This window comes from Dreissena polymorpha, chromosome 12 (assembly GCF_020536995.1).
Source record: "Dreissena polymorpha isolate Duluth1 chromosome 12, UMN_Dpol_1.0, whole genome shotgun sequence".
NCBI classification, from domain to species: domain Eukaryota; kingdom Metazoa; phylum Mollusca; class Bivalvia; order Myida; family Dreissenidae; genus Dreissena; species Dreissena polymorpha.
The window spans coordinates 14729140-14745225 of record NC_068366.1 but is presented as its reverse complement, the minus strand read 5'-3'; the positions used below and the strand labels follow the sequence as shown (position 1 = coordinate 14745225).

The 16086-nt window shown below is 35.2% G+C and overlaps 1 protein-coding gene across 10 annotated transcripts in view; it reads left to right on the top strand.

Moving 5' to 3' along the window:
* LOC127853436 (PR domain zinc finger protein 5-like) overlaps positions 1-10613 on the top strand; it is a 28660-nt gene extending 18047 nt beyond the window's left edge. For 7 of the 10 annotated variants that reach the window (XM_052387975.1, XM_052387970.1, XM_052387974.1 and 4 more), the window contains one exon: positions 7904-10613. In XM_052387975.1, the coding sequence (XP_052243935.1) occupies positions 7904-9063 (1160 nt within the window). In that variant the 3' untranslated portion in view covers positions 9064-10613. Of the gene's footprint in view, positions 1-2061; positions 2146-2566; positions 2708-3366; positions 4158-5847; positions 5869-7903 lie in introns of those variants that run through there. The other 3 variants (XR_008036606.1, XM_052387976.1, XM_052387977.1) reach the window with 3 other exon arrangements.
* The last annotated feature ends 5473 nt before the right edge of the window (positions 10614-16086 follow it).

Here is a 16086-nt window from a genome sequence, read left to right as displayed (position 1 = left end):
AATGAGGTTTTGTCTGATTAGAGCAGTCTCACCTTGGCAATACGGGTTCAATTCCCTTTACCAGCACATATGGGTTTGCTCGATTGTCCCTATACAGGAAAGGTGTGGTTTTCTCCGGGTTCTCACGAGTTTCCCCACAGCACAAGGCCGCAACAATATTAAATACCTTGGGTATTAAATAAATAGTTGGACATTGGAGCTATAATTCAAACTTCTCCTCAAGTCTGAGATCTGTCTGAGACACACTCCAGGTCTTGCATACTACAGCCTCCGGCCTAGAAAAACCTTATATGCGCTATATTGTTGGCAGACGACAGTTTTAACTGTGTATTCCAAGTATACAGTGTCTGTGCATGAACGACCTAATAATACCCAAAAGCTCCACCCATTCTTACGTTTTATTCAACAACTTCATCACATGTGTAAGCGAACTCAATGTTGCACACACTTTCATTGAAACAAAGATAAAAATATAGAAAACCAGTCAGGGTTAAAATGGCGGATATTTTGAAATAGAATTACTGTACAATAGTTTAGCATATTTGCATATCAGACTTTTCGTGAGCCAAAGTCTAAGTATTTTCGCAAATGGCTCAAATAAACGACAGCGCGAGCCCTAAACGTCAATATATGTGCACGTTTTTCTGTCCTAATGTTGGTTCCATTGCCAATAATTATTTGAATATTAAATTATCTGTCCTATTGTGAGCCATGTAAAACACAATCTGTTTGGCAATGAAAGAATATTACTTGCCCTAATTTTTGTGATATAAAATATTTATTGCCTAGGTTTTTATCACAATAAAAGAAGGTTTGCATTAAACAGTATTGAAAGTAGCAGGGCTTGCACTAAGTGGCGTACGGCAGTATATTACGCCCGATAATTGTTTCCATCCGCCGATAACAAAACCCTATGATGTCCACTGTACTTCCTCAAAATTGGTCATATGCCGAAAATATCAACCCGTGTCGTAAGCTGTCAATTAAAATAACTCTTCAATCAACACTGCTTTCTGCAGACTGAATGTGTTTTGCACACGTCTCCATCAGTCTTAACTCTGCCTCTTTTCCTATTCGATTGGCGCAGGCTCACAGTAGACACTTGTGTATTGATGAATTTTAGCAGACGACAATCTAAACACATTCGCTGTTCACGGTTAGGCGGACCACGCTTAAATGGAGAAAGTGCTTGTTAATTGTCACGATGTTTTGATAACAATAATGTGTGAATGTCAGCAAAGAAGTCGAGACCCCTTCTTGGAACCTGTTGGCCAAAGGTTGTTAATTGTTGTAACAGTTAGTAGGCCTGCACCATTGTTTCAATTAAGAACAGTACGACCCATTTGTAACTTGTCAAAATATTTTAATTGGCAAACACAGATATGAATTTAACAAAAATATTGAACTTGTACCACTTATCATTCGTGTTCAGAATGTGGCAACGTTCGCTTGCCATTTTTGGCATTCCACTTTCGACGAAATGTAAATTAAAAATTGATGAAAATGAATCTAATCGAAAACAAAATCAAAGCGCTGAAGGCATTGAAGTTGTTCGCTATTGCATAATTTAAGACGCAATCATTTTTCAAATTAATTTCAAGTTTGAAATGAGCACACGCCTTTCAATTTTATGTTTGTCACTCTATAAAGTTTACTGTTATGGCATGTTAGTGAAATGGAAGATAATAAAAGGTAAATTTTTTTAATATATTAATAATTCTATGTTAAATACATCAATACAACTCAATAGTGTATGTATGTTAATATGTGTTATTATTTTACACAAACTGAAAAATACACTTAATTTATTTTTTCTTATCAGGCTGTTCACACTAATTTTTGCCCATTCATAAATCAAACTAATGTTAACATTTACTTTTTGAATGTATAATGCAATGTTCCTCCAGGATTTTACAGTTAAAATTGAGGCCTGTGAAATAAACAACTGGCCTGTAAATTATTTCTCCGAGTAGGCCAGACTGGCCTGTAAATTGTGACGCTCTTTTGCCATGTCTGCTCTGAACTCATTGGTGGATAACTCACAAATGACTTTATTCATAGATTCACACAGATATAAACCACTGCGGGGAATCACGTGGTTTTATTTTGATATGAAACACGGATAATGGCGGCGTCATTGTCTCGGTAAGAGTATTATTTTTATTTCTTGTACCTAAATGTTTGATTTTAATTTGCTAAGATGTAGCCTATCATATGCGGAATCGAATTCCGCGTGTAATGGTACCTTACATGTTATATATTACTGAGTACTTTTCTCGCTTACCCTTTGAATTTATTTCAAAGTGAATATTTTTAAATGATAGTTTTCACGGAATAAAGGCGTTGTGTAATATATTTCATAAAATTAACATAGGTCATACCACAAAATTGAAGGAGAAATTCGAGAAACATCATCTAGAATATGTACGATATTCTTGACGGCTTACCAATCAATATGTAAAAAGATAAATGCGTAAATAAAAAATGATATGTTACACGGATTAAAATATTTATGATATGTTTCACGTAAAAATTGGTAAAGAGCTAGGTAAATATTTATTTCCAGACTTGGTTTGTGTAGAATATGCGGCGAGGCTTTTCGAAGCGCCTCAGGATTAAACGATCATTAAAGAAAACATACGGGGGTAGCGCCATACAGATGTTGTGGACGGATGTTCTACAGCAAAGCTAATTTAACAAGGCACAGGTAAGATTGTTTTGTGAAAATTAGGCATTTTCAGAAACGTGAGTGAGACTATTCTTTTGTATTCAAGCACATATGACTGTTACTGTTTATTGCCGATTATTACGACACATTGCAACCAAAATTGTTTCGAAATTGGTAAAATGTTTATGTTACAATTCTTGCAATTGCTGATGATGGCTCTTACGAAATGTACATACCCATTGACAAAGCATGGAATGTATACTCAATTGGAACGATGCATTTTCGAAAAAGAAAACCAAAAACACCAGGTTAATTTTCGATTGTTTTTTTTGTCATTAATGATCCAAACAACGTTTGACATGTTAAGGTGGATCTATTTCATGGCGGGACATGAGTTTCAAAACAATACTAAAACTTCGTTGCACAGTTTTTAGTTGCGGATATGACAAACTGCGTATCTTCTAGAATGACAAAAGTTAAAAAAAACATTCGCATTGGATCAAGTTAAATCTACTTTTGCGTCATAAAACGTCAAGTCACTCTATAAAATATGAAATACTTGATCAGTTTTTTTTATGGTTTTTACCGCAATATTTTGTATTAAACTACAAAAATGTGAAGCATACACGTCCGACGTGTACATCTGTTGTTTTTCCTTGTATGTTTTCTTTTGCAAACTGGTGTTTTCTTTTCTGTAGGTGCGCAGCACATAAGGAAACTAAAGAGTTTGCCTGCGAGACATGTGGGAGGTCGTTCGCAATAATGGCAGACCTAAGAGCGCACATGACACAACACCAAGAAGCAACGTTTAAATGTGACACATGCGGACATGAAATGAAAAGGAGAGACCAGTATGATGATCACATGGCTATGCATCTTGGGGCCAAGAAACATGCATGCAAATGCGGGAAGACATATTCTCACAAGCCGAATTTGTATAAGCATCAGAAATTGTGCAAACAAGATAACAATACCAATGCAGTTTCAAGCAATAATACGCCATCAACTTAAGAAACAAGCTGAAACGTGTAAACGCTATTTGTGTTTTATGTTGTTTACTTTTATTTGCAAGTTTTTAATTGTGCAACAAATTTTAACACAATGTATAATATGTGATTTACTTCAAGTGATTGTATAGGTGCAATTTTTACACAGCCATGTCGTCATGGTTATCCTCTGGGAGAGTGATACGCTTGAATTATCTTCTGTTTATTATTGATTATATTTTTTTATTATGGTGATTCTGTTGTGATATTCCAACGTAACTTTTATTTACCTGTTCTCATGATTAACACTGTGATTTAATTTAATTATCTGTGATATTGCTGATTTGTGAACACATAAACGCAAATCCATGTTTTTCCTATTATTGTTTTGAAATAAATAAATCAAGTTAGCGTTTTGTTATTGAACAATCATTTAGAAACAGCAATTTATAAGACATCTTAATTACGACGGCAGTTTTAATTTGAACAGCTAAACTAAGCCCACACACTTTTCATCGTATAGAATTTAATCTTGCATACTGAGTACAGGACAATATTACAAAATCCGTTTGTATGCAACAAAATATATCTGTTCAACATTTGGATGAATATTCATAACCAATTGTCTTTGATATCAAATATCGCAGGGAATTTTTTGGTTCAGAACAATGCACACATTAAACAATATGCTGCATCGGCGGTAAGGTACGGTGGCAAAAGGGGACAAAGGAAATGTTTTATTTTACTGTGTCCATCGCGTGCGTACGCGAAAACTATGACGTGCGCACGCGATAGCAATTACGTGCGCACGCCATAGCTGACAAATCAGAAAAGGTATCAGATCAGAACAGGTTGCGCATGTGAAAGAAATAATTGACTAATGAAACCTTTCGAAATGTCAGCCATTTTGTAACTAGCGCACTGAGCACATGGTGTGTTTTTACAGCGAATTATATCTGAATAATCACTTATCTGATACCTTTTCTGATTGGTCAGCTATGACGTTCGCACGTGATAACTATCGCATGCGCACGTCAAATCTATCGCGTGCGCACGTCATAGCTATCGCGTGCGCACGTAATAGCTATCGCGTGCGCACGTCATAGTTATTGCTTGTGCACGTCATAGCTATCGCGTTCGCACGTCATAGTTATCGCGTGTGCACGTCATAGCTATCGCTTGCGCACGTCATAGCTATCACATGTGCACGTGATAGAGACCGTTAATTAAAACATTTCCTGTATCCCCTTTATGCCACCGTAGCTATGTCTCAAACTCTATGGTATGTGAAAAAAAGACGTAGGAAGGAAATGTGAATACAATTGTACCCTTATTTTGAATAGTTTTAATTTACAAAGCAAACTGCCGTTTATGAAAATTGTCACATCGAAATTATTTCTTCGTCCATACTGTCAATTATTTACGTTAATGTATGCCCATCTTATCAGATGGCAGGATTTTTTACTCATTTCTTCGCGCTTTTTCCCAACGTACACCGATAGACCCGAGCTGTAAAGATGTCCGTGAGGAAGACACTGTGCCCATCTTCTTTCTTGCTTTTTGATATTTTTTTCGTACACAGTCAAACACGTGGTTTCTGAAGAAAACAAAACATAAAAAATGTCCTTTAAATTAATAATTGCAGTGGACAAAAATAAGATGTACAGTTTCACTTAAACGAGTTCTAAACATATTTGTATTCGCTAAAATAACAATGAAGCGAAGTTATTGTAAAGTTATATATATATGCTATGACAGTAAGTTATTTTAAGCCATTAAAAAAACGAGCGAAAATTCTAGTGAATGATAACCGGATCATTTCGCTTAAGCATATGAAAATAATAAGCTTTTATCAACCCTTCTTATATGGTACTTCATTTGAGTCGTGTTCTGAGACAACTTGGCTTAATGCATGTGCGTAAAGTGTACTCCCAGATTAGCCGGTGCAGTCCGCATCAGGGAGACACTCTCCGCATAAACTGTATTTTTGCTAAGAAGACACTTTATTTAAACGAAAATGTCATAAAAGCGGAGATTGTTGTCCCTGATTAGTCTGTGCGGATTGGTGGTGATTTCATTGGAGTTTTGGTTAAACTTCGTTTTCCGCAAGTTATTTTGTTTTCAACATTTGATCTTGTTAGCAGCTTGGTGTGTATTGTTTTATGCTTGGTCACAACGATCTTATTTTTGTAGGCGTTCTTTGGCCTCTGTAAGGTAAGCCGTGTCTTTTTTCGTGTCATTTTCTGAAATGGACAATGGTGTACTTATAAATTGCATAAATGGGGGGGGGGGGGGTAAAAATTGTAAACGTTACGTTTTTGTACTTTAAGTACAGTAAGAGTACTATTGATATTGGCAAACTAAAAGCCCGTGGACTTTTAATGGTTTTCACGATGTTCATTAATAACAAATATTTTTACTAGCGCTTCAAACTATTCAAATAATTAGTATTTGTGATACATGTATTAATCTAAAGTATTTAAATGATACCAAACCGGATTTCACCATATGTAAACCTCAATACAAATATTTTCTGTACTCATGCTTAAACAAGACAATACAAGATGTGTCCCTTACATTACAATACATGACATATCTTCCTCTTTCTGAAAATGTAATTTGTTGCCGTGAGCTTGGAATTGCAGTAGAAATTTATCAAATCAAAATTAGGGATGTAACAAAAATTGTCTTGACAGAAAAAACTTGCTCGCATACACAAGACTGAATTTCAGGAAAATCAAAGCAAATCCAAGTAATAGAAAAACCTGCTTCTCACTAAGTGTCTGGGATGACACTTTACGCAAATGCATTAAACCCCAATTTCACAGATTGAGGCTCAATTGTTTGTTTTTACACCTTGCGTTTCTTCTCTACCATTCCATTCAAAACATACACATTTTTATGCCCCTGGTAGGGTGGCATATAGCAGTTGAACTGTCCGTCAGTCAGTCAGTATGTCAGTATGTGTGTCAGTCTGTCAGTCGGTCCGAAAAAAAACTTTAGCGTTGGCCATAACTTTTTCATTATTGAAGATAGAAACTTGATATTTGGCATGCATGTGCATCTCACCCAGCTGCACATTTGACCTGGTGAAAAGTGAAGGTCAAGGTCATCCTTCAAGGTCAAATGTCAAATATATGGCGTCTGTCCGTCCGAAAACTTTAACATTGGCCATAACTTTTTCAATATTGAAGATAGCAACTTGATATTTGGCATGCATGTGTATCTCGTTAAGCTGCAAATTTTGAGTGGTGGAAGTTCAAGGTCAAGGTCATCCTTCAAGGTCAAAAGTCAAAAAAAAAATAATGCGGCGTTCTCATGAAGCTGCACATTGTGAGTGGTGGAAGTTCAAGGTCAAGGTCATTCTTCAAGGTCAAGGTCATCCTTCAAGGTCAAAGGTAAAAAAAATAAAAAAATTCAAAGCGGCGTTCCTATGAAGCTGCACATTGTGAGTGGTGGAAGTTCAAGGTCAAGGTCATCCATCAAGGTCAAGGTCATCCTTCAAGGTCAAAGGTTTAAAACAAATAAAAAAAACCAAAGCGGCGTTCTTATGAAGCTGCACATTGTTAGTGGTGAAAGTTTAAGGTCAAAGTCATCCTTCAAGGTCAAGTCATCCTTCAAGGTCAAAGGTCAATTTTTTTTAATAAAATTTCAAAGCGTCATTCTCATGAAGCTGCACATTGTGAGTGGTGGAAGTTGAAGGTCAAAGTCATCCTTCAAGGTCAAAGGTCAACAAAAAATTAATTCAAAGTGGCGTTTTCATGAAGCTGCACATTGTGAGTGGTGGAAGTTTAAGGTCAAGGTCATCCTTCAACGTCATCCTTCAAGGTCAAAGGTCAACACTTTTTTTTCAAAGCAGCGTTCACATGAAGCTGCACATTTTGAGTGGTGGAAGTTCAAGGTCAAGGTCATCGTTCAAGGTCAAAGGTCAACATTTTTTTTTTCAAAGCGGCGCAATAGGGGGCATTGTGTTTCTGACAAACACATCTCTTGTTCAAATAGCAAGAAAAACATAATTAACTAAAACAATAGCTTGACTCAAAACCTGCCCTACATTTCATTCTCAGAATCAAAACTATAGAATATGTTGAAAAAATAAACAATAACTAATACATTAAATAAAATTAAATTACTGCACATGCTCATTTCCAGAAATAAATGTGGGGTATACATGTAATTCACATTTATTAAGGTATTAATTGTTTGTAGTTTTTTATTTAATAACTTGTTCATATTTCTATTGCTACAGGAGAGGAATTGCTGGTCTGGTACGGTGACGAATTCGCCAGAGAACTTGGCGTCATGAGAGACAAAAACGTGTGCATTGATTCCAGTAAAAACAGTGGTCACTTGAAGATACACATGAGGAAACATACAGAAGAAAGACCATACACGTGTGAGGTGTGTGGCTATGAATGTAAACAGAAAGGTAATTTGAAAAGACACATGAGGATACACACAGGAGAAACACCGTACACGTGTGAGGTGTGTGATTATGAATGTAATGAGAAAGGTAATTTGAAGAGACACATGAGGAAACATACAGAAGAAAGACCATACAAGTGTGAGGTGTGTGGCTATGAATGTAAACATAAAGGTAATTTGAAAAGACACATGAGGATACACACAGGAGAAACACCGTACACGTGTGGTGTGTGTGATTATGAATGCAAAGAGAAAGGTAATTTGAAGAGACACATGATGATACATACAGGAGAGAAATGGTACAAGTGTGAAGTGTGTGGCTTTCCATGTAAACGTAGAGGTCACTTGCGGACACACATTAGGATACATACAGGAGAAAGACAGTACAAGTGTGAATTGTGTGGTTATGAATGTAACAGGAGTGGTAACTTGAAGATACACATGAAGATGCATACAGGAGAGAGACCATACACATGTAAGATATGTGATTATGCATGTAAAGAGCGTGGTTCGTTGAATAGACACATGAGAATACACACAGGAGAAAGACCGTATAAATGTGAGGAGTGTGATTATGCATGTAAATATAGTAATCAATTGAAGGAACACATAAGGATACATACAGGAGAAAGGCCGTATAAGTGTGAGGTGTGTGGTTATGAATTTAAACGTAGTGGTAGCTTGAAGAAACACATGATGATACATACAGGAGAAAGACAGTACAAATGTGAGGTGTGTGGCTATGAATGTAAATTGAGTGAAATCTTGAAGATACACATGAGGATACATACAGGAGAAAAACCGTACAAGTGTGGGGAGTGTGGTTATGAATGTAGCCAAAGTGGTACCTTGCAGAGACACATGAAGATACATACAGGAGAGAGACCATACAGGTGTAAAATGTGTGATTTTGCATGTAAACAAAGTAGTTTGTTGAAGACACACATGACGATACATGCAGGCTTGAGACCGGACAAGTGTTAGGTGTGTGATTATGCGTGTAAACAAAATAATTTGTTGAAGATACACATGATTATACATACAAGCGAGACCGTACGAGTGTAAGGTGTGTGGTTATGCATGTAAACAAAGAAGTTTGTTTAAGACACACATGATGATACATACAGGATAGAGACCGTGCAGGTGTTGAGTGTGTGGTTTTGCATGTAAAAACAGTGGTCAGTTGAAGGCACACATGATGAGACATACAGGAGAAAGATCGTACAGGTGAAATTGTGTGATTTTGCATGATAAAACAGTGGTCACTTGAAGACACATGTGATGATACACACAGGAGAGAGACCGTACACTTGTAAGATGTGTGATTATGCATGTAAAGAGAGTGGTTGATTAAAGACACAGATGATGATCCATACAGGCGAGAGACCATACACGTGTTAAATGTGTGGTTTTGCATGTGTCCAGAGTGATGACATGAAGAGACATGTGAAGAAGCATGCTTTGATATACTTGTAACCATAGTGATGATTTGAAGAAACGCATGAGGATACATACGGGAGGAAGACTTTAAATAGTGTTAGGTGTGTGGCTATCCATAGATCCATGGGAGGAAGACTTTGAAAAGTGTTCGGTGTGTAGTTATCCATATATCTATGGGAGGAAGACTTTAAAAAGTTTTGGGCGTGTGGTTATGATATCCATGTATCCGTGGGTGGAAGACTTACAAAAGTGTTAGGTGTGTAGTTTCCATGTGTCCATGGGATTCAGACTTTAAAGATTGTTAAATGTGTGGTTATCCATGTAACCAGAGTGGTCCCTTGAATACTTGAAGAGGCACATGAGGTTATACAAGAATATAAACGAAGCAAGAGGAAAATCATGAACATATAAACACAAATCTCTGAAACCAGTAGAGACCAAGTGATGCACGTTTTTTTGCATGACTTTATGACACAATAATTTAACTCATTGCTTTGTTAGAGCTGCATTCCATCTAAATTTAAATTTACTTGTCCAATGGGTTTTATAATTTAATATGAACAGTGTCCGATGCGCCTCCGATGCGCACACATCTCCTTACCTGCTTAGCCCATCTTCAATTTGAAAATATCCGTCTCATAATTCACTGTACACTAAACGTCGGAAAAATGGCGTACTGTTGTTCATATTTCCCATGAGTTTCATAATTTGCTTTTAAAGAGATACTTTTTTTTATATCACATAAACAGCTTTTATTATCATTGAAAGCAGATGGTGGAGTACTGAAATTTGGGTTTAATAGTTTAACTTGCTTGAACCGTTTGTAGGGGTTTTCATAAAATAAGCATTGCTCTTCAAAAATTGGTGTTCTCTTGGTTACTTGAACGTCATTTACGACAAGAAGATAATTGCTTTGTTCACTTGTATCTTTTTCAAGGTTTGCTAAATATGTTTTCTAGTGTTTTTTTTTCATTGTGTTCTTCATGTTCTACTCTCACTCTTATTAGGATTATTCCATCAAGATGTTTATGGTTAATGTCTTCTTACACCTGCTTTGAATGATTTCACTTTTAATAAAAAAAATTTCGATGGTATTTGTGTTATGTAATTGTTTTTGGAATGTGTAAGGATCATGTAGTGTTTATGTATTTTCTTCGAGTTTGTGTGTTTTTGTTTATATTTAAATGAGGCGTTTCTCCTTGTTTTATTGCGTTAGTAACCTTTTATAATCTCCAATAAAGTATTTCAGTTTGCAACTGTGCGTTGTATCACATGTTTTATATGAGATCGATAATGTGCATATAATAAATGCACATTTATTAGTGTGCATTTAATAAAATTCACATTTATTAATGTTCATATATGCACATATATAAATAATTATGTACTTTAGTACTGGTAAACCAGCTAGCCCAGGAAAACAAACCATGATATGAGTGAAATACTTTTTGGAAACAGACATAAAACACCTAAACAAAAACAAAACACTTTTCGGGGGCTGCTGACCCTCATTCAAATCATGATCACCTTGGCATACTAGTTAGAAAAAGTTAACAAAAGTGCCCATATGCCAAATATGCATTCTCGAGCTACCAAGCGATTCCAGGCACTTGAACTGGCCAAGCAAATAATAGTACAAACTGAACCAGAAGTTTTCACGGGCCATGACAGCGAGTGTAATTTAACATTATTTCCAACTTGTGTGAGTCTACTAAATAAATTATGTAGGAGTGCTGGGACACACTCAGGGTTTTCGCATAATGCAGCCTCATGCGCGGAAGAACATCATAAACTTGAATTACACGCTTAACTGATTCTTGGCGAATCACAATTGCATAATGTTTACTAATGTGTACTTATGCTTTGCCTTTTATTGCATACATGCTGTTATATATATATATTTAAAAATATATTTAAAAGGACTTTTTAACATGGCTAAATGACAATTTTAAAAGATACGTCATGGATTTGAAAACAACTTTATGCATTACATTCAAACAGGGTCATAGTTTGTATAGGACCCTGATTCAAACAAGCAAAATAACACTCCCGACTGAGACAAATGTTAAAAATATGTGTTCCTTTATTGATAGCTATCAATCAAAATCGTTGAAAAAGTATGTGTAGTGCTTTACATTTGCATTTATAATTAAGCACACACGTGTTTTATGGACAAACAACCATTCAAATTCAAAACCTGCGTTTTGTAATGGTAGCACGTTACATGTACATGAGAACTCGTTGCTAGTGTGTTTGAAGGCAAACTTACATGGTTACGACTAGGGGATGAGTGTTGCGAGCGTTGTGCGTAGTGGTTGGTTCAAATTCTGCACATTCCGACCGTAAATAGCATTCGGATAAAAAATAAAATATAATAGCTGCAAATATAAAGTAATAAAAAAAATCATGACAATGTATACATGAATAAATACAATAAATCCCTAAATAAAATTAAATAAATCAATTCAATTATAATAAAATATAAGAAGCTCGATCTCCCAGGTTGTCAAGAGTAAGATATTAATTATCGTGTAACGTTCATCAAGAGTCTGCAAATATGATCTCTTTCAACAATAGACTTAAAGATAATTAAACAAGTAGCCGCTTATTAACGTTTAAAGTGTCTTACTGTTTTATGTCTACTATTGTTTATGTTATAATGAAAAATCGTCAATTCGAAAATATAAAAATAATTTTTACATGAATTATTACAAAAGGCATTATCTATTTATTAAAATGTTCAGTGGTTTACTTCTTTTAATTCAGCGAAAACATAGTCGCCTGATGTATATCGGCAGTGAATTTTAGAATGTAATGAATGTTGGTATGTAATTATTGTTTGTGTTGTTATTCTGTTCAAACTTCATAAACATGTTTATGTGCATATGTGGCTTTCAAATAACTGTGCTTGTATGTATGAGCTCTAAATATTGTGTGTGATACAAATCAACGACGCATAATTTATTATGGTTATCATCACGTTCTATACTCCATGGCAAACCACATTATTCTGACTCTTTATGTTTTGATTAGCTTTTTTAGTCTGGGTATGGTAATATCTTAGTCCTTAATGCTACCAAATCAAATCAAAGTCGGTACATGTGTAACAAAGAAACATTTGCAAAATTATCGTTTGGTTTATCCAAACCAAGCAAGTCTAACGACCCACTGACACTTTAAAATAATCTGTATATGTTATGGACAAATTAAGTAGTAAAACATAGAATATTTTGTTTATCCAAACCAAGCAAGTCTAACGATCCACTGGCACTTGGAAAAAATATATATATGCTATGGACATAAGTAGTAAAACATAGAATATAACCATTATATAACCGCGAGTGAAGTGAATATTTGATCATTCGCTTAAAACGACATGCTTGATTCTTTGCATAAGCAGAATGATGAATATAATGAATATTTATTTCGATTTATTTACACGTGTATTCAATTAAAGGAATTTAATTATGAATTACACTGAAAAACATACTATGATTGTTTACTATATACAAAGTGTTCGTGTACAACTACCGCAATTTAACGCACAAAGAAGTAAGAGACTTGTTGTTCCTAGATTGTCGAAGGACAATTTTACTTTTTTTCACATATTCACAAAAAGGACATAAGTTAATAAGTTATCATCACTAAAACTTGAAAAGCAAACAAATTAGTATACTAACAAACGCGAAACAAAATAATTTTGAGCCGTCTGTTGCTGACAGTGTATTGTATTGTAACACTTTGATTGTTTGTATCGAGTCTTATATTACATGTCCCGTTACTGTAGAGGTAGTGGTGGTGGTGGTGGTGGTGGCGGCGGCGGCGGTGGTGGCGGCGGTGGCGGTGGTGGTGGTCGTCGTGGTGGTCGCCGTCGTCGTCGCCGCCGCCGCTTTATTTCCTAAGCTTCACCCGATAAACCGACTCTATTCTAGGCATTGACCGCGTATTCTCTATAGTGATAATTAACTTAACACGATATAATACTAGTAAATTAAAGTCATGCTGTATAATCATGCTGCATGATATGGGGAATATATATACGGTTCAGTGTAAGATCCCATACTAATTTTGTGTCTGCTCATGTAAAGCAAATTCATACACTAACGCATATATGAGTCTAATACTATTTATGATATATCTATTATGTTGTTAGGCGTTTGTGGGTGTCTATGTCACTCTTTAATGTTACGCGTGCCTTTTATTGTGTATGTGTTAATACATTCAGTTTAAAATGCCCTTTAAGGAAAAAGTATGGTTATGGGGTCTTTACGTGCAAAATATTGCATTTATAGTTCGTTACAGTTGTGAGTTTTAAATTAAGATACATCGGGATTGCAATTAGTATAGTGTGACCTAAACTGCGCGAGAAATGGAAATGCTTTGCAACTAAAAATTTGCTTTTGTGGGTTTATTGAACGTGTGTTTTATATTTTTAATAAATTCCGTCCGTCGTGTTCACATTTGATTAACAGAGGTAACAAATACAGATAATTTTGTTTTAGTCCAACTTAAAATGTTAATCTATGTGTTAGCGATATATTACAACCTATTATAAAAATTTAAGGACCATCTATATATAAGCAAGTGCAGTTTGTTAAACTTAACACAATTATAAAACACACACACACACACACACGCATACACACACAACTTCAATTGCATATTATCTGGCGCTTTGGTCGTCATGATTGTTTTGCTTGACGTGAAACACAGTTTATACTATCCACGCAAATCGATATCATCTTGAAAGAAGGTATTTATATTTTAGAAGTAGAAATAGATATTAATTATAACATGTTTATGACCTCATTAAGCAAGAGTTGGTGTGGTTTCAGACGAGTTTCTGTACATTTTAACTTAATTTCCCCCATTAAAAGCCGTGTTTTTTCCATATAAAATACGTTATGGTCGTTTTTACAAGCTCGGCAGTTTGCGGAGAAACCCGAGGTATTGTCATAGCCAGCTCGTCGTCCGCCGTTCGCCGTCCGCCGTCCGCGTCGTGCTAAAACCTTCATATTTGTCTCTAAAATCAAAGTGCTTCCACCTACAACTTTGAGACTTCATATTTATATGCACTTTGATGAGTTATACACGCCACACCCATTTTGGGTCACTAGGTCAAATGTCAAGGTCACTGTTACCTCTAAAAAATTTAAAAAAAATCTGACAAGCTTTCATTTATTCAAAACTGCACCCGCAGCCGAGCGTTGGCACCCGTTATGCGGTGCTCGTGTTCATGAAACAAATCGCACTCACTCCGCGAAACAAGCACTCGTTCACAACCCCATGCACACAAATTATGATATTGGCAAATACTGCTCATATGCTACGGGGCCTGTTTTGTGTTTAGATCACACAACACTTAATTCAATAACTATGAAATTTAATGTTAAACTTTTCAAAAGTCATTTATGTATTTGGAAACCATAAATTATGTCAGTATTATTTCATAATATTTTATACCAAACGTTAAATAAAGGACATACTGTATACGTTATTTAAGTTTTACATATTGACTAAAACACACATGTTTTAGTCAAATGTTTTAATGTTGCAAAGCAAGGACAACATTAGTTTTACTTTTAAATTATTTATTTAATCTGTATTGCTTAATTAGGACGCAAGTGAAAGACAACATGTCATTCTCAAAGAAGCAACATCAACAGTTTATCATTTAATTTCATTTAAAATACAAAAGGAAAATACTCTAATTTGTATTTTTTTTTAAATACGAGCGTTCAGTGCATATATTATTAATAAATGGTTTCTTTAAAATAGTAGAGCATGTATTTGCTTTATTTCAATACGGATTTTGCGTCGTACATATATTCACTAAGACATCTCATATATATTCTAGCTAATATCAGATGGCGGTATTTTATTAGTAAACATCCGGCGGCTTTTGACGTTTAAAGTTTTATAATCATTTACTTCAAAGAAATAAGAAATAATCAATAACCTGCAGTAAAACATATTTCCTATACAAATACAATAATAGAATGGTTCAGGAACGCTTCCTTCATTATTTTACACAATCAATTTTTTGGTTTACTAACGACTCGCCCCCTTAACGACTCGCCCCATAACGACTCGCCCCACTTGTTATAACGACTCGCCCCACTTTTATAACGACTCGCCCCACATGTATAACGACTCGCCCCACTTTTATAACGACTCGCCCCATCATTATTTATATGGTAGGATTTTTATTTAATTTCGATTTTATTGTGTTTTAAGTCGGTAAAAACTGGTTGGGTATTGGAAAAATATCTTAAGATTTGGCAAATTAGAAGTTTGATGAAATTTGTTAAAATGCTTTACTTTAACTTTCACCTTTTTCAGGAACTTTCAACAGAAACTGGAATACTGTATCGCATCCTGCATGATATGTTCAAGATTTCTACACCTGGAATTTTATCAACTCTTGCAATTAATATAATGCGTTAACACAGTAACATAACTATGTTTTGCGTATATAATATATAAAGACTCGCCCCATCATTTTTATTGTTACATTTTTAGCATCTATGTTAAATGTAAACAGTACAGATGAATAGAAAGAGAAAT